General features: G+C 36.1%; 1 protein-coding gene across 7 annotated transcripts in view; it reads right to left on the bottom strand.

Annotated features, from left to right (window-relative positions):
* HEATR5A (HEAT repeat containing 5A) overlaps positions 1-20,350 on the bottom strand; it is a 97,830-nt gene that overhangs the window by 27,249 nt on the left and 50,231 nt on the right. For 6 of the 7 annotated variants that reach the window (XM_040257161.1, XM_040257165.1, XM_040257162.1 and 3 more), the window contains 7 exons: positions 16,615-16,720; positions 15,818-16,008; positions 13,841-13,997; positions 9,814-10,003; positions 8,780-8,949; positions 6,266-6,292; positions 3,865-4,003 (listed from right to left, as the gene is read on the bottom strand). In XM_040257161.1, the coding sequence (XP_040113095.1) occupies positions 3,865-4,003; positions 6,266-6,292; positions 8,780-8,949; positions 9,814-10,003; positions 13,841-13,997; positions 15,818-16,008; positions 16,615-16,720 (980 nt within the window). The remainder of the gene's footprint in view (positions 1-3,864; positions 4,004-6,265; positions 6,293-8,779; positions 8,950-9,813; positions 10,004-13,840; positions 13,998-15,817; positions 16,009-16,614; positions 16,721-20,350) is intronic. The other variant, XM_040257168.1, reaches the window with a different exon arrangement.

Here is a 20,350-nt window from a genome sequence, read left to right as displayed (position 1 = left end):
AAATTTATACAATGTTTCTTGGAATGATTATTTTATCTTCTCTTTAAAGTAAATTCAAATAAATAATCATAATTAAGCATTACTTATTCTGGTATAAAGGCTTTAAATTTATTAACATGAGAGTAAAACTCAGAAAACAACTATTAAATGGAGAAGAGTGTTTAATTACTACAACTAAGCTACAGTGGATCTAAGAATACTATTGAATTAATATAAATTACTACACAATATTCTCACTGCAAAGTGATACATCATCTCAAAAAAGAAATATAAGCCTTGATCTAGTATCTATTTCCTCTAACTCTGGAAACATAAAAAGAACAAGTACATTTTCTTATGAGGATTTAACTCATTTGGCAATTATGAAAGCATTTAGTTTCTAAAGATTATGCTACTATTAGACTATTTAAAAGAAGAGTTATCTTTTAAAGATCAGAAGGAGGTGGTAGCAATGTTTCTGACTATGGGTCTAAAAGTTAGAACAGCCCAATGTAACGTATGAGTCATGACTGGATCCTAAATTTGGGGGTGGGGTGTGGGGGTGGGGGTGGGAAGGAATTCATAAAGGACATTTTTTTTTTAATATACAGGAAATTTACATGAGGACTACATATTCTATGAAAATACTAAATGTTGATTTTACTAGGTTTGGAAATAATGTGTGGTCAAGTAGGAGCATGTCCTTCTTGAAAGATGCAGATAAGTATTTAGGGGTAAAGAGTCACGATGTCTGCAACCTGCTTTCAGATGGTTTGGCAAGAGGTTTATGTGTGTATATATACTGAGAGATACACAAAGTCAGTGTTACAAAGATACTAAGTAGGTGAGTCTATGTGTTCACTTGCATATTTCTTCCTACTTTTCCATGGTTTGAAAAATAATAAAAATTTTAATAAGGAATTATATAATGAATCCTTTACTATCTTACCCACATAGCTTATTCAATAATTATGTACCAGCATATTAACATAATCAATCCTAAAGCAACAAATATAGTTTCGGCAGTTAATATAAGTTAAAGGGCACTGTGGGGAGAACACCATACATGGTTAGATTACAATTTCTCTGGTTAAGTGATCACAGAATAATTTGCAAACAAGTTCTTCAACCTGTTTGATGACTAGCATACAAGTTCAGCCCCACTCCAGTACTCTTGCCTGGAAAATCCCATGGACAGAGGAGCCTGGTAGGCTGCAGTCCATGGGGTCGCTAAGAGTCGGACACGACTGAGCGACTTCACTTTCACTTTTATGCATTGGAGAAGGAAATGGCAACCCACTCCAGTATTCTTGCCTGGAGAGTCCCAGGGAAGGGGGAGCCTGGTGGGCTGCCGTCTATGGGGTCGCACAGAGTCGGACACAACTGAAGTGACTTAGCAATAGCATACAAGTTCAGCAATGCTGACACAGTAAGTCAGAGCCAAGGTTTTAATATAATAATAAAACTAAGTTAAAGAGCACAGAAGAACAGTAAAACACATTATGGATCTGAGAGCTTTAGATATTGGAAAGCTCTGTAAAGTCTGAGACTTTCTATAAATGTGACAGCACTTTCAATTCAGTTCAGTTCAGTCGCTCGGTCGTGTCTGACTCTTTGCAACCCCATGAACCGCAGCACACCAGGCCTCCCTGTCCATCACCAACTCCCGAAGTTTACGCAAACTCATGTCCATTGAGTCGGTGATGCCATCTAACCATCTCATCCTCTGTTGTCCCCTTCTCTTCCCATCTTTAATCTTTCCTAACATCAGGGTCTTTTCAAATGAGTCAGCTCTTCGCATCAGGTGGCCAAAGGACTGGAGTTTCAGCTTCAGCATCAGTCCTTCCAACAAACACCCAGGACTGATCTCCATTAGGATGGACTGGTTGGATCTCCTTGCAGTCCAAGGGACTCTCAAGAGTCTTCTCCAACACCACAGTTCAAAAGCATCAATTCTTTGGCACTCAGCTTTCTTTCTAGTCCAACTCTCACATCTATACATGACTACTGGAAAAACCATAGCCTTGACTAGATGGACCTCTTTTGACAATGTCTCTGCTTTTGAATATGCTGTCTAGGTTGGTCATAACTTTCCTTCCAAGGAGCAAGCATCTTTTAATTTCATGGCTGCAATCACCATCTGCAGTGATTTTGGAGCCCAGAAAAATAAAGTCTGACCTGTTTCCCCATCTATTTGCCATGAAGTGATGGGACCGGATGCCATGATCTTACTTCACTGAATGTTGAGCTTTAAGCCAACTTTTTCACTCTCCTCTTTCATTTTCATCAAGAGGCTCTTTAGTTCTTCTTCACTTTCTGCCATAAGGGTGGTATCATCTGCCTATCCGAGGTTATTGATATTTCTCCCAGCAATCTTGATTCCAGCCTGTGCTTCTTCCAGCCCAGCGTTTCTCATGATGTTCTCTGCACAGAAGTTCAATAAGCAGGGTGACAATATACAACCTTGATGTACTCCTTTTCCTATTTGGAACAAGTCTATTGTTGCATGTTCAGTTCTAACTGTTGCTTCCTGACCTGCATACAGGTTTCTCAAGAGGCAGGTCAGGTGGTCTGGTATTCCCATCTCTTTCAGAATTTTCCACAGTTTATTGTGATCCACACAGTCAAAGGCTTTGACATAGTCAATAAAGCAGAAATAGATGTTTTTCTGGAACTTTCTTGCTTTTTCCATGATCCAGAGGAAGTTGGTAATTTAATCTCTGGTTCCTCTGCCTTTTCTAAAACCAGCTTGAACATCTGGAAGTTCACAGTTCATGTATTGCTGAAGGCTGGCTTGGAGAATTTTCAGCATGACTTTACTATACTAGCGTGTGAGATGAGTGGAATTGTGTGGTAGTTTGAGCATTCTTTGGCATTGCCTTTCTTTGGGATTGGAATGAAAACTGACCTTTTCCAGTCCTGTGGGCACTGCTGAGTTTTCCAAATTTGCTGGCATATTGAGTGCAGCACTTTCACAGCATCATCTTTCAGGATTCGAAACAGCTCAACTGGAATGCCATCACCTCCACTAGCTTTGTTCGTAGTGCTACTTCCTAAGGCCCACTTGATTTCACATTCCAGGATTTCTGGCTCTAGGTGAGTGATCACACCATTGTGATTACCTGGGTCGTGAAGATCTTTTTTGTATAGTTCTTCTGTGTATTCTTGCCACCTCTTCTTAATATCTTCTGCTTCTGCTAGGTCCATACCATTTCTGTCCTGTATTGAGCACTTTGGAAACTATATATTTTAAAAATGTAAGACATTATCATTTCTATTTTTGTAGTCTGAATTTATATACATGTTTGTGTTAGTTATATGATTTTAAAATGAAGAGATACACTTAAAACCTTACTGGCTAAGAAATCCTTTATTTCAGCTCTAAAACACAGAAGGGGCAAAGAAATCCCTTAATTTGAAGCAGATTTATCTATGAGAAATTTTACTCAATTAGATTTGAGGGGAAGAAAGGCACATATGATAAATGACTTCAGGCCTAAATGCAATTTCAATCCATTGTAAAAAAACTTGTTCAAAACCAATAGCTCTCAAACGTCAGTACATATTACCATTACTGGAGAATAAGTAACAGATCACTGGGCTCTACTCCCCCATTTCTGGCTTAGACTGGCAAGAATTTGCATTTCTAACAAATTCCCAGGTGAGCTGGATGTTGCTGCTGTTGGAAGCCTGTTTGAAAACCACTGCTTTAAACCAGTAAAATCACTGGTTGGAATGGTGACTGTTTAGCAACTGCCACTTGTAGCACGTTTAAGGTATTATATACTAACTTTTAAATTTCCCTTTAAAAACTCATGTTTATAGAGAAGCTTTAGGATTAAAATAATCATCTGAGCTGGATATAATATTGATAAAGAGAATTACCCAGAGTCAGTTCTTCTCTGCTGTTCTTAGCAAGCATAACAGCGTGCTCTGAAACTTCAGCTGCTTCTCTCTGAACAAGCTGACGTAAACAAGCCAGTACCGCACGTCTCAGTAACAAATAGGGACTACAGAGATTCACCTGAAAAATACCATTTGGGAAGTAAAGGAATCGAAATTCTTGGTGACATTCAAAAAGTCTAACAGATTACTCACTGGACCCCTCCTGATTTATTAGATATACAGACATTTCTTCAACTATCTTAGCACGTATTTTTTACTAAATAACTTAGAAATAGCTTAAGGAGTAATACATGTACCTATTATGTAATATTCATAAACAAACCCAAGCAAAAGTCTCTTGACAGTGTTAGAAGACATAAAATGTATATGAGTAAAACAGTTTTGAGAGACAAACGGATACCACTGAAAAAGAATTTATTTGCAGCTTGTATATACCATTGTATATACAAGTGCTCATGGAACCATACACTGTTATGTTTTATGTGGAACTATATACTATTACATGTTCATGGAACTATACACTATTACATTTTATGAATCTCCAAGTATAAGTTTATACAAATCTGTATGAGCACTGTAGCATAGTGATTAAAACTGAGGCTCTAGAGTCAGACTGTCTCCGTTCGAGTCCTATATCCATGACTTACAAGCTATGTGACCATGGGAAAATTATTTAAATTCTCTGTGCCTCAGTTTCCTCTTTTGTTATATGAAAATAACACTACCCCTATCTCACAGGGCTGCCTTAAAGTCAACACAAAGAAACATGCGAAGGTGCTTCGCACAGTACCTGGGAAATAGTAAGTATGCTCAATTAAATGTTAGCTATTATTAATGCAGCCTCTATTAATAGTTTATGCAGATGCCATAGAGAGTAAGTAAATGCTTTTTCAAATAAAGGCAGAAAGAGTCTTAACTCAGAAAACATATTCACCAAAAGTGCTCTCTAGAGACATTACAGTTAGCAAATTTTATACTTGCATATCTACTTATATGTGGATATACATATATGTACACAGATATCTAAATATCTTCGTGATAGAGAATATTTCTGCTCAAATGACAGACTCAATACATATTCTTTTCACTGAGAATATTTAAACAATGTAAATCTCAATAAGCTGCATCTACCGAGGGTAAGTGATAATACAAATGGTGATATACCTTAAATGAGTAATTAAAACAAGTCAAAGGTGATTTCATAAGTAGAATAAAGCCTAGAGAGTTTAAAATTTATTTCATTCCAACTATGAAAATAAAGACCAGTTTGGTGTGGCTTATGACAATAAATGTCTTCAATAGTGATTTTCCAAGCAGCATTTGAAAAATAATGGCATAATTCTTATAACGCCTTTAGATCTGGCTTATGTGGGAAAGGCATGACTGCGGCAGGTGAGTTTGCCAAAAAGAGCAGAGGCAGACTTCTGAGAAAAGAGAAGGCAGTGGCAGGGGGTTCTGGCATACGACCTATGCAAAGAGGGCTAGACCCTTAATTTTATCATGAGCTAAAAGAAAAAGTTTGTAAATATATTATCAGTGAAATATATGGATGAGGTCTGCTTTATAAATATGTTCTATTATACCCTCAAGTACATGTCATGGACAGTGGAAAGACAGGCATGTCATTCACAAAGTCTCAAGGTTATGTCATTCTAGTCATGTTTAAGAACTCTGCTGTTAGAAACTGGTACACAGGATAACAGAGAACTTTAAATGTAAAAAGATTAAGTTTATTCATGCCCAAGATTAAGGCTGTATTTAACAACAACAGCAAAGAAGAACTCTAAAGACAATTTTAAAGAAAAGTTAATGAATCTACTAGCTATATTAACTGGAGCCTATACAAGCATATAATACAAGGCAGGTGCAGCATTTATTCAGGCTGGTCATACAATCTTTTAGAAAAAGCATGCTCAAAAGTACTCTACTTGTTCAGCAGAAAAAATATTAAAGACTGTCACACAAAACAAAATGGGACGCTTAATATCTCCATGTCATTCTCCAGCATTTATTTCGGGAAGAAGAACAGGGTGGGTTAACGCAAACAATCAAGCAAGCAAAATACAGAAATTAAAATCAAACTATATGTTCAATTCCTTTCTGAAATGAATATATTAAACCAAAATGATGCAAAATTCAATGCAAAGAGTGAGTGCACCAGCTGGAGCAGGTTAGGGAGGGTCTGTTTACATTGGTATTAAATAAACACCGTGTAACATGCTACACACACTGGACTTTGCATTATCGGTTAGCTTAAACAGAGAGATGCAGAGGAAAACAAGAACATCTACAACCAAAAGGGCGGGGGCGGGAGGGGGTACACAAAGAAATAGCACTGCAAACCTCAAATAAAGTTAGGAATCGAGGGCCAGGGACCTACCAACACAGAATTATCCAACAAGATCTCCTGCACAAAAACAAAGGACAGACTGGTCATGACAAAAACCAAAAGATACAAACCAGGATGACTCTGACAACAGTCAGCTAAGCATTGAAATACATATGTTGATAGAGCTATCATTCAAATTGGCTTAGCTTCAGCTTTAAAAATATGCCATAAATACTTCATTTTCCAACTTAAAACATGAGTTGAGCTAAGATTTTAAAAACAGTCAACTCAAGATATAAAGATATACAAAAATACAGTAATTTCAAAATGCACATTTGTGTAATTAGGTTTTCCTTTGGAATCTTTCATCAAGCCTTAGTAATAAAACCAGATCAAGTAGACATGAGTGTGAAAGGAGTGATCTGGATTACCTTCACATGAACAGGTGTCCCATAAGAGACACAGTTAATGATTTACCTCATCACAAGTTATAGATTTTTTTTACTCTTGGAAGCCAAGTTTTAAAACTGTGAGTAGTCAGAATTGCAAGTGTAGCTAAGACCAAGTTCAGAATGGAAGTTAAACAGCATGCAGTTAGAAGAAAATCCTTTATAGCAAGATTCTTTCCTAATGATTAAATGTATTCTGAATATTCAGAGTTTCAGTTAATATGAAAACACTTCATGCTAAATAATTAATTTCTATGAAGAAAAGAAAACCTGAACATAAAGTTATTAATAGGAAAGCAGAAGCAATTTTCTTATTACAGGACATACTTTAAAATATAATAAATTTAGGATAAAAGCTTTACTAACCAAAATTTTAAGTTTCAAAATTAACACACTATAGTGACAGCAATTTTTGAATTTCTGTATTAAAAAAATGATTTTATAGCTTAAGTATTATGAGTAACATGAGTAAGATTTGTAATTGTTACTTCTGATTTTCGCAATGGCTCTAAATGTACCTAAAAGAAAAAATCTGAGAACAGTCTCTATTCTTTTTTGTGTATAACCTTCTCAGTCTGGGAAAATAAAAGAGTAATGAATGTGATCAGAATTAATTCATTAGGAATTAGTAGTTGTGCTCTTTATTTCTCAACAAACTCTACTTAATGAATGAATTCATGTATTAAAGAAGAAATTTTAAATGGTTATTAATGGAAATTTTCTATGATGATTCAAGAAGGAAAAAATGGTAGTATTGATATATTTAAATGGAGAGCCGAAAGTTAGGTCAACTTGCAGAGGAGTGGGTTATCTTTCAATAATTAGTATTGGCAATGGTTCTTCGAATATAAAGAGCAATATTACTGGGAAAAGTTGCTGAATGATAAAGGTAAAATTTTTTTCCAGGAGATGCTATATTCTCTAATCTATGTTTAATACAGACAGAAACCAAAGTTTCTATTAGGAAAGTCAGTCATCTTCTCTCCTTAAGAGTCTTAAATAATTATGACTATGAAAATCAATATGAAGATAAATAACATTCTATATCTAAGTTGTATGTTAAGAAAATAAAAACAACTACAATTTACTGAGTGGTTATTAAGTGTCGAGGACCCATGCCTTTATAGGTAGCATCTTGTGTAATCCTTGTGTTTTACAGACAGGATAGATGAGGCTGCGGGAGGTTATGGGACATCCCTAAGGCCACAGGACTAGGAGGGGGCAGAGTCAAGAGCTATCCATAACTACCAAGTCAACATGAAATATCAAAATGAGGACTGGAAAAGGAGTTTAGAAAGCTGGTTCTAGACTCAAAACTACTAATACCTAGATACCTTGGGCAAAATATTTCACGTTTTGCTGTTTATATTTTTATTGAGAATGTTGGTTTTAATAATGTTTGAAGTTCTTTCAAGGTTTGAAATGCTGCATATTTTGTCTCAAGTTTGAAAATGAACAGTCTTGTCTACAGTGATGATTCTCAACTATCATGTTACTAAGGGGAGGGTGCTGTAAACATCACAAGGGCAGAAAAAGTTGAAAATCAATGGTCTTAAGTTTTAACTCCAACTGTAACTTTTTCAGGCAAGTCCAGATAGAAACTGGTGATGCTCACAGTAAATCTTAAAACCACTGACGATCATGAACCACCTAATCAGAACATTTTATTGATTACCTTCACCTTTCTATGTTCATTAGACACATTGTTAGAACCCAGATGTTGAAGCATACGCTGCTAGAATATTCGGGAAAAATATTTCATCTGGGATGAAAATAACTTTATATGTAAGTTTAGAAAAGAGGAAAAAGAAGAGAAAAAAAAATTGCTATTACCACATAAATATTTCCATGTCCCACAGCATTTATACAGTACCTGGGATGTTAGCACTCAGTATTAATGAATCAATATTCCAAATACTAAGTTTAACATTAATGGAAGGAAAAGTGAATAAATATATGAGCAGTTTAAGATATGACTATATGAAGTTACCCCACACCCTCTCCAAAAAAGACTAAAATTGAGGGAAATAAGTATTGTATATGGTCTAGAGATTAACAGAAATAAATTTAAATTTCCAACAAAAGAAACTAACGAAATATGCAATTTTATACTCACACAGAGACAGCTGACCAGGCTAGACAAGTTGACATGTCGTGGAGCAAACATATGAAGCTGCTGAAGGCAGGAGATGGCCTGAGCTTGGACAAGGCAGTCTGGGTTATCTTGCATCACTGCACAACCCAACAGACAGGAACTTCTTAGGGTAGACACAGAAGTGCTGTTACCTAAGATGAAAGCAGAAAGCTTTTAAATGGCCTATAAAATCACTACCCGTGAAACACATATTAATGGACTTAAAATTTCTTTTTTTCCCTCTAAAACGAGGTTCTGGGAAGTAAATTTCTTCTACAGAAGGAGGGATAATCCAGGTTATAAGTTTTTAGATAATGTTAGTTATTTTTAGTCTGAAAGGTTTATGACAACACAAATAATTAGGCAAAGAAGAACCTAAGACCGCAGTTTACATCAAATTTTCATGAAAAGTAGAGTGAGAAATTGCTAATAACAACCCTGCTTGTATTAGTTGAGGATTGCTTTTATATATTAAAATCATGTATTTTGCATTTGAATAGATCAAAATAACTGAGTTTTGGGGCTTAGTCATTCATATCTTATAAGAGATGAGGTTTTTAAACTATTTCATTTTATGTTTGTCATTTAACTTAAGGAAAGTATTTTTAAGACATTATCTTTCTAAATATGGTCCTCATCTTTTCAAGGTAAGAGTAATCTGATTGGCATTTATTTTAACAAAATATACTGAGCATTTAGTATGTGCCAATTACAAGGGTTTTGCGACTCTTCTCTTATTTGATAGAAGAGGAAACTAAAGCTTAGAGACATGAGAATTTTCCTAAGTCATCCAGCTAACTAATGGTTGGTGAAGCTTAAATTTCTATTTTTTTCCCTATTATGTCATCACTAAGAAATCAGTCTTCCCAAGATTATTCTCAATATTCTGCCCATATTTTTGAAAAGAACATTCTGCTAAACTTCACTTTATTGAGAAGTGTTTGAGTCAATGAGAGGAACTGTTTTCATTTTTATGCATATATTATGTAAAATACCACAAAAGCAGCTATACATACCTTGTAGCTCTGGACCCAATGTAGTAATAAGGGCATTCAAACAGCGACCTAGACTTTGGTGAACTTCAGCGTGAGTAGGAGGCACATTTAACAGCAACATCATAATAAGAGAAAGGGTTGGTTCTGCATGTATATAATAGAGTGGGCCGGCAGAATCAATTATCAGTGAGAGAGAATGCAGTGCCCAGGTCTGTGAAGACAGAGAAAAACAGTTAAAAATGTTATAGCAGCATTAAGAAACACAAACCACTACGAACTGTTCTTTTGTTGAAATGAGTGATAAAGTAGTATTACAGTCAAGTGTGTATTATTAACTTGGAGAGAGAAACAAGGAACTTCAGGAGTTGAAGAAAAAAATTTAAATACCAGTAAAACACAACTGAGAGACAAATGTCCAGTTTAGAATGGCATACATATACAGGGGTTTCCCAGATGGCGCTAGTGGTAAAGAATCTGACTGCCATTGCAGAAGACATAAGAGATGAGGGTTCCATCCCTGGGTCAGGCAGATCCCCTGGAGGAGAGCATGGCAACCCACTTCAATATTCTCGTCTGGAGAGTCCCATGGACAGAGGAACCTGCGGAGCTACAGTCCACAGCGTCTCAAAGAGTCGGACACAACTGAAGCGACTTAGCTAGCACGCACACATATGGATATATCTCAGAACTGAGAATTCCAGAATCGTGTTTGGTTCTTTAGCTAACGGCATGAACTAAATCTAGTGTGCTGAAAACTGTTTACTGCTTAATCTATACAGAGAATGAAAATTCAAATTTTTAGAAGATTCAACAATATCTCAACTAAATGAAATAATACAGATCTCTTGGAACACAATGTTGTTGAAGAAAGCTAAATATAAAAAAGTATATTCTGTATGGTTTCATTGACATGAAGTATAAAAGCAGGCAAAACTAATAATCACTTGTAATCAGTGAAGTTGGATGGTGGGTTTAATAGGTTCCTTACAGCATGTTCGGAATTCCAGTTGAGCTATTTCGAATCCTGAAAGATGATGCTGTGAAAGTGCTGCACTCAATATGCCAGCAAATTTGGAAAACTCAGCAGTGGCCACAGGACTGGAAAAGGTCAGTTTTCATTCCAATCCCCAAGAAAGGAAATGCCAAAGAATGCTCAAACTACCGCACAATTGCACTCATCTCACATGCTAGTAAAGTAATGCTCAAAATTCTCCAAGCCAGGCTTCAGCAATATGTGAACCGTGAACTTCCAGATGTTCAAGCTGGTTTTAGAAAAGGCAGAGGAACCAGAGATCAAATTGCCAACATCTGCTGGATCATGGAAAAAGCAAGAGAGTTCCAGAAAAAAATCTATTTCTGCTTTTTGACTATGCCAAAGGCTTTGACTGTGTGGATCACAAGAAACTGTGGAGAATTCTGAGAGAGATGGGAATACCAGACCACCTGACTTGCCTCTTGAGAAATCTGTATGCAGGTCAGGAAGCAACAGTTAGAACTGGACATGGAACAACAGACTGGTTCCAAATAGGAAAAGGAGTACGGCCAGGCTGTATATTGTCATCCTGCTTATTTAACTTATATGCAGAGTACATCATGAGAAATGCTGGACTGGAAAAAACACAAGCTGGAATCAAGATTGCTGGGAGAAATATCAATAACCTCAGATATGCAGATGATACCACCCTTATGGCAGAAAGTGAAGAGGAGCTAAAAAAATTCTTGATGAAAATGAAAGAGGAGAGTGAAAATGTTGGCTTAAAGCTCAACATTCAGAAAACTAAGATCATGGCATCCGGTCCCATCACTTCATGGGAAATAGATGGGGAAACAGTGGAAACAGTGTCAGACTTTATCTTTTTAGGCTCCAAACTCACTGCGGATGGTGACTGCAGCCATGAAATTAAAAGACGCTTACTCCTTGGAAGAAAAGTTATGACCAACCTAGACAGCATATTCAAAAGCAGAGACATTACTTTGCCGACTAAGGTCCGTCTAGTCAAGGCTATGGTTTTTCCAGTAGTCATGTATGGATGTGAGAGTTGGACCGTGAAGAAGGCTGAGCGCCGAAGAATTGATGCTTTTGAACTGGTGTTGGAGAAGACTCTTGAGAGTCCCTTGGACTGCAGGGAGATCCAACCAGTCCATTCTGAAGGAGATCAGCCCTGGGATTTCTTTGGAAGGAATGATGCTAAAGCTGAAACTCCAGTACTTTGTCCACCTCATGAGAAAAGTTGACTCATTGGAAAAGACTTTGATGCTGGGAGGGATTGGGGGCAGGAGGAGAAGGGGACGACAGACGATGAGATGGTTGGATGGCATCACCAACTTGGTGGACGTAAGTTTGAGTGAACTCCGGGAGTTGGTGATGGACAGGGAGGCCTGGCGTGCTGCGATTCATGGGGTCGCAAAGAGTCGGACACGACTGAGCAATTGAACTGAACTACAGCATGTTCTCTACTTTTATGTATGCCTGAACTTCCTATATAAGAAGTATCTGAAAAGTTCTCCCTTTAGGAAATCAACTAAGAAAGTTATACCCCTCTTATCAACAAATATGTAAGAAAAGCTTACAGTATTTCTAAATGGTACAATAATGAGTTCCCATTACGTGAGCAATGGCAGCAATCAAGAAGAGTCAGACTGATGACACTGGATGCCACAGAACGAAAAATCTAATAATCAACAAAAGAGACTCAATAGAAAAGGAGTCTGTTCAGAACAGACTTTTTGAAGGGGAAGAGGAGAAATATAATAAATAGAAGCAGAAAGTACTGTATTAAAGGAATAAAGAAAGGATGGAATACCTTATAAATCAACTCAAGTAATAAGATGATGTGGAAAAAAAACTATTAGTAATATGGTAATTCAAAGAATGACACCCATGTTAGATGCTGAAGTTTGACAAGGTGGCGGTTAAACTGGGTCTTTCAATACTAAAAAATGTGGATTATAAGATAGGAAGAGAAAGAGAGAAGAGTGATAGGAAAAACCCGAGCATAGACATGAGAATGACGTGTGGGAGGAAAGCAGGAAGATCATTTTAGGAGATCAGTACTTTTGGTTAATAACCAAGAAAGTTTCTTAGTCAGTTTATGAGACTTCAATGAGGAGTTAATTGAAGAAGCAATAAGCAGTATCCCCAGCTTTTTGGTTGGGAAGTGGCAAGATGAAAATTTCCCAGGCAAACACTTCTGGCTTCATATCTAGGCAGAGTTGTAAGTGAAAGTGAAGTTGCTCAGTCATGTCAGACTCTTTGTGGCCGCGTGGACTGTAGCCTACCAGGCTCCTCCGTCCAAAGGATTTTCCAGGTAAGAATACTGGAGTGGGTTGCCATTTCCTTCTCCAGGGGATCTTCCCAACCCAGGGATCAAACCCAGGTCTCCCGCATTGTAGGCAGACGCTTTACCATCTGAGCCACGAGGGACGTCTCAGAGTTGTAAAGAACCTGAAAATAAAGTGACCAGGTAGGAGGCTACTATAGTAACTAGGGTCACACAAGGGGGACAGAGATACACTAAGGGGACCAGAAGAGCAGGAAGCACAACAGTCATTCAAGGTGTGAATAAGATCTCAGGAGAATGATGCCTGGCAGAAATGAGTAAGTTATGCATAATAACACGGTAAAGTGGTTAAGAACATGAGTTTAAAGCCCATGACTTATGTTCTTCACCTGACTACACGATATATTAGTGGTTGTAAGTGTTAGCAAGTAACTTAGGTTCCATAAGCCTGTTTTCTTTCTATATAATGGGAATATACATCCTAGATAACTTGAAGATTAAATACATTAATATGTTTAGAAAAATGTAATACAATGCCTGGTACCTGTTAAGTTCCACAAGATAGTAGATGTTATTTTAAGATAGAAGGCAGATCCATTTTCAGAAAATGATATTGAATTTGACTTTAGGTATTGAAGTGATATGTGAATTTTAAAAATCCACTGAGGTTAACAGTGGTTTTTATTATGGAGCAAGAATTATTATATAAATTAGTAATGGTTAATACAACATAATATGCATTATCTACACATCAATGGGGTACTCACCTGCACATCAGGTGAGGTGCTGTCCTGAGACAAAGTATAAAGGATCCCAACACAAGAATTCAAATGTTGAGAACTTATTCCTCCTAAGTACCTATGTAGGGATCCCAAAGCCAGTGAGTGTCCTGTTCTGGTAACTGCATCCCTTGCTGACTTCAGTCTGTGATTATGGAAACAAAAATAAATGATAGTTACTGAAATAAACCAATGCATGCACAGTCACTTAGGGAAATTTTTTATATAAAGAGCCGCAAAATTCAGAAATACATTTACAGGTAACTGATACAAAAAATTCTGAAATAACTTGAAAGGTATCTTGAAAAATATTTTAAATAAAAATGTCTTCACATATGTGCTGCAACTACTGAGGCCCACACACCCTAGAGCCCATGCTCTGCAACTAGAGAAGCTACTGCAATGAGAAAACCGCACATCACATCTAGACAGCAGCCCCCGCTCGCTGCAGCTAGAGAAAGCCCACACACAGCAACGAAGATCCAGCACAGACAAGAATAAATAAATTTAAAAAATTTTAGATGTTGTCACATGATTAATAATTATTTAAATGTAAACAATTTCAATGTCTTTCAGAAATACACACTAAATTCATATGACATGCATTATTACCTTATCATTAAGTTATATTTTAAAAACTCTCATTGCGGAGATACTAATTCCATATAGAGTTCCAGCTCAAGAACTTTGATTTAAAATGAAATAAAGTAAGAGAACTTATTATTCATCAGGAGTTTTCATTGTATTCTAGTTTACACACTTTATATTGGGTCCTTTAATCCTCTCAGGAATCGTGAGATTCATACAATTATCAGTTCCTTTTTACAAATGAGGAAATCAAAACGACTGAGTCATTTTGGCCAAAGAACTCTTATGAAGTAACCAACTATTAAATGGAAGAGTTGGGATTAGAACCAAGTTAGCTATCTGACGAGAGATATAGAATTCATAACCAAATCAAGATATACATACTCAGGAGACTAGAAGGTCAAAGTGCCTTCTGCATTACTACCATGGCTATATAACTAATATAACCATGAGCATTTGCAGTTGTTTTATTTTTTCATACTATTTTCATATTTATTTTCTCATTCACCTTAACATTCTTAGCAGGCAGGGCATCATTAATAAACTTCTATTTGAAATAGAGAAAAACAGATTAAGATGATTAAGCAACCAGCTCATGGTTACAAAGCTAGTAGGAATGAACATATAGTTTATGTTTCCTGATCTGCAGCCTTTTTTCTTTCCAGTAGATTGTTTTACTGCCTATCATCTATATTTTATATGATGAAACTCCCTAAGTTTCTTACTCCCAGAGTCTACTGGTGGCCTATTACATCACTCATATAGGCAGTGATCTTTCTTATATAAAAACAAAAACCAAAGTAAAAATACTAATCATAGTTTTATGTTCCAAGACAAGCAGTCCATGGCAGCAGGGGTAGGGGGCGGGTTCCACTTTAACCCTAACCCTAGCTGAGCTTTTGAAATGTGGTGTTGGAGAAGACTCTTCAGAGTTTCTTGGACTGCAAGGAGATCAAAGTAGTCAATCCTAAAGAAAATCAACCCTGAATATTCATTGGAAGTACTGATGCTGAAGCTGAAGCTTCAATACTTTGGCCACCTGATATGAAAAGTTCAATCATTAGAAAAGACCCAAATCCTTGGGAAAGACTGAAGGCAAGAGGAGAAGGATTGACACAGGACGAGATGGTTGGATGGCACCTCCGACTCTATGGACAATAGTCTGAGCAAGCTCAGGGATATAGTGAAGGACAGGGAAGTCTGGCGTGCTGCAGTCCATGGGGTCGCAAAGAGTCGGACATGACTGAGTGACTCAACAACAATAAAATACGCCTTTCCCAGTTTTTTTAAGTTATAATCAGAAGTTTCTTAAGTTCCAACAAGCTATACACAGTTTTGACACATATCTCATGAGTATTAAGTAAGAAATTCACTTACTTGTCAAAGCTAACTTGAGCTAATGCAGCAGTAAAAGCTCCATCATCAACTACTTGGGCTAATCTAGCCCATGCCTCTGCAGCTGCACATCTCAAGAGGGGGTTGGGACTTTCTAAGGCTCCCATCACCAATGCAAGGACAGGTCTTCTCACTTCTTCTGGACTCAAATGTCCCTTAGAGCCAGCCACATACTGAAATATGTAAAAAACAATCCAAACTTACAACTGCAGTAAATTCTCTTATCCAGTTTGGAATATATATTCTGGTTAACCAAATATGTTCATATTCAGTGATTACTACTTAAAAAAAAAAATCACAACACCAGAAACACACACTGAACATACAAATGTAATTTAATTTTTCTCATGAAGTACTTTAGATTTTTAAGCCTCCAGGCAAATATGGTGATCAAATATCACTGTACTACATATGTTCAAAGAACATTAATAGGGATTTCCATAAAATAAATGACCAATGAAGCCTATTTTACTTAGAAACAGTAAGTCATAAATGCAACAATGAGCCAGATTTGGTCCATAGGCCATAATCTGCCAATCCCAGGTCTGCAATGTTAGGCTTGGTAGGTTAAAACATGTTTCTAAAATAGTATTATAGGCTTGACTTCTGACCAACAAGTTTTAATATGGAGAAAAAGTAAAAGGGGAATTACAAATCCTGAAACATCAAGAAAAATGGCGGGGAGGGGAAACCGTCTTTTAAAAACATCTTAGTTGGCCACATATTAGGGGAAAAAAGAAAATCAAGTAAGCGGGAATTAAAAAAAAAAATAGAATTACCTTCAAGAAACTAGAAACTGAAGAAACAACATGTAACTGAACTACTTGTTGACGAGCCCCCTTTGTATGCTTTATGCTGTCCAAAAGCTGTTCCAAGACAAGCAGCCTAAAATCAGAAACAACAAGATTCAAAGAGAAATTAAGTCAAAGGGCGATATTAAGTATCCACTACTAAATTTGTTTGGTTGCATTTTTATTGGAGCTACTAAAATGAGATAAACTGTTGTCAAATACACTGAAGCCTTCTGGGAAATGAAAATATATTAATACCAATGCAAAAAGTATTTTGACTATGTGTCATGACACTGAGAGAGGAAAAAAATAAATAACATGTATCACTTGATGTAGATTTACCCGGGAAAATTTGGCTATTTCAGCAACTATTTTCTAAACAAAGGGTATTTTAAAAGTTACCTCCATCAACATTTTTGTCCTTAGTAACAGGACTTATTGGATTCAAATACATTGCTTTAATTTAAAGGCAGCCTGGACTTCAGTTTATGAGAAGAAGCACAACCTTTTGAACCCCAACTGTGCCTTAAACATGTACGTGGGGATCATACTATAAATAACATAATTTTTACACTTGCTCTTCTCATTAACATTACCTCTTTATCACTTTTCAAATCATTTTTATTCTTAGATAATTTTCAGGAAGCCAGATTTTACTATAAACACTCTACAGTTTATTCAACCATTCTCCTACTAGTGCAGAATAATATTCTTATTTTCACCATTCCACAATTCCACCTATAATGAATGTACATATTACTTTTGGTCTGGGGTTGAATGTGCTCGTTAGGTTTTAATGTATCAAAAAACAATGTGAGTTGTTTTTCATGTTCTTATAACATAGGAGTTTTAAAATCCATTTGATGAGATTAAAGATATGTTAACCATGAAAAAAATCACCCCCTTTTCTCCCCACCAATTATTCTGTTTATAAACATTGCTTCAGAGCTCTGAATTAGCTTTCTCTCCTTCTCTCCCTTTAAATCAGGGTTAGGGTTAGGGTTAGGGTTAACCCAGTGAGTGAAAACAGGCATGACTGGCTGAAGATGGCATGTGGGTATACTTTTACTCAACTCTGCTGTACTTCCAATAATATTTCTAAAGCCCTTAACTAAATCTCTATCACTCTGTTGAGCCCCAAAGGCCCAAACACAGTTCTGCTCCAAAGGATAATTCTGTTATCAAGACAGAATAGATATGGAAGTTACGTTTTTTTAAACAAACCCAGATGTGGAAGAAGTTAAGTCGGAAGAAAAGGAAGGTATGCGAGGTTACATTATATGACTCAAGGAAAGCATTATACATAAAATTAATTCAGAGAATAAACACAGTGAATCACTAAAAATTTAGGGAAAATCACAGTAACTCTTAAGTAGTCTATTTAAATATTTATTTCCTATTTCAAGGTTAATTCAGTTCATCGGAATAAATAAAAACCAGAAAAGCACAAGAAAGAAAAAATTCACCCAAAATCCTACCATTTAGAAAGCCATATTTTGACATCTTTGGTCTAGTCTGTCCAGATATATGGATCATTTTTTAAAAATTGGTTTCACAGTGTACATACTTTGTTAATAATTTCTTTATTTCCCTAAACATTAATCCCACCTTATTAACTATTGTACTGAAATAATTTTATCTTTCTCTTTTTTATCTTGACCTCCTGTGATTTTGTTTCTAACTTAAGTATAACTGATGTACAATATTGTCTAAGTCACAAGTATGTAATATAGTGATTCACAATTTTTAAAGATTATATTCCATTTATAGTTACTTTAAGACAACTATATTCCCTACTTTGCACAGTATCTCCTTGGAGCTTATCTCATACACGACAGTCTGTGCCTCTCAGGTGCCCCCACCATGTTGCTCTCCTCCCGCTTCCCTCTTCCCACTGGTAACCACTAGTTTTGTTCTCTGTATCTGTGAGTCTGCTTCTGTTACACTGTATTAACTAGTTTGTTGTATTTTTCAGATTCCACACATACTGAAATAATTTTCAATTGCTATTAGAATTAATTAACTAATTCTCTAGTTTGGGATATTTAGGCCATTTCTAATTTTCAGCACAAATAACACAATACATGTATCATATAAAATTTTTCTGTTTTCCAGACCATATTTAAGTCATTATGCTTCAAGAAAATATTTATAACCAAACTGCCCTGCAGGAAGAAAAATTAAGGGTAACCATATGGTCAGGCTTATGAATTTAAAACCTAAAACATCATCATTAGACCATATCCTAGTCACCTGTTATAATGAAACTGTGTCATGTTGAAAGTACTAAAAAATACTTAAGATTAGAGCTTGAGAATTTTGTTATATTGTAATAAAATCTGACCTGTACTGTTTTCTTGCCCACATTCACAGGACAAAGACCCTAAATGAGACTACCAGAACCCAAACTTTTTGCTCCATCCTTTATTCCCATATTTTGACACAGATCACAAGAAAACATTCTGACTCTTCAGGAAGATGGAGATGACCACTTTTTAGTAATACTGAATTTGTATTCCTAAGTAGTATCAATTATATAATTATTAGTTCATATTAATATAATTAATAAAATTAGCTGGTGCTGAAGCTGAAGCTCCAATACTTTGCCCACCTGTTGTAAAGAACTGACTCATTAGAAAAGACCCTGATGCTGGGAAAGACTGAAGGCAGGAGGAGAAGGGGAAGACAAAGGATGAGATGGTTGGATGGCATCACTGACTCAATGGACATGAGTGTGAGCAAGTTCCAGGAGTTGGTGATGGACAGGGAAGCCTGGCACGCTGCAGTGCATCAGATCGCAAAGAGTTGGACACGACTGAGACACTGAACTGAACTGATTAGTTCAGAACAAAGTTAGATAGTAAAACGTTTGAGTCTGGATGAAATGAAAACATACAAGTAATTAAGTAAACAGGAAAGACATAAATATTGAAAATGCTGATTTACCTTTCTTATACATTCAGAGAGAGGGTGTATAATGGGGAAAATTTTTACTACTGAGAGCTATAACTATGCTTTTCCTCCCTCTCTATCAATTTACACTCTACATTACTTTATAGCATTTTTAGCACTGTTCTCTGCATGCCAAAATCACCTAAGGAGTTTAAAAAATTTTAATGTCCAATGTAGTATGCATACCATTACTATTAAATCAGAACCTACGTTTTAAAAAATGATCCAAATGACTGCAACATACAGTCAAGGCCCTTAATATAGAATGAATTAAGTAATCCATTCTTTGTAATTAGGTGCAAATATATTGGAAAGTAACCATAAATAACACACGTATAAGATCAGTAATATATGCCAAAACCAATACAGAATTGTAAAGTAAAAATTAAAAAAAAAAAAAAAAAAAGATCAGTAATAATTTCTCTGTATAAAATATCTTGATATTCCAGAGCTTTCAACATTTTAGTGCTTTAAAATTATCAATGCAAAGTTTTCTTAGTTTTAGAATCCTACAGTCAAAATAATCAATGATTTAAAAAGATAATTTAATTTCTAAGTGCATAAATAAAGTAATAAAAACCTATTTCTAATTTCAGGACAACCTCATGTTATGAGTTTCTTTTAAACTGTTTTAACACAAAGATCACCACCACAACAAAACACTTGAAAACATTCACTTGTTGAATACAGGTACTTGAAGACCTTTCTTTTCTAGAGACGCAAATGTATGGCCCAGAGAAGGGTCTGCCTTGTAAACAAGTAACATCTCTGG

The sequence above is a fragment of the Oryx dammah genome, unplaced genomic scaffold (assembly GCF_014754425.2).
Source record: "Oryx dammah isolate SB20612 unplaced genomic scaffold, SCBI_Odam_1.1 HiC_scaffold_16, whole genome shotgun sequence".
Taxonomy (NCBI): domain Eukaryota; kingdom Metazoa; phylum Chordata; class Mammalia; order Artiodactyla; family Bovidae; genus Oryx; species Oryx dammah.
This window is presented reverse-complemented; position numbering and strand designations above follow the sequence as displayed.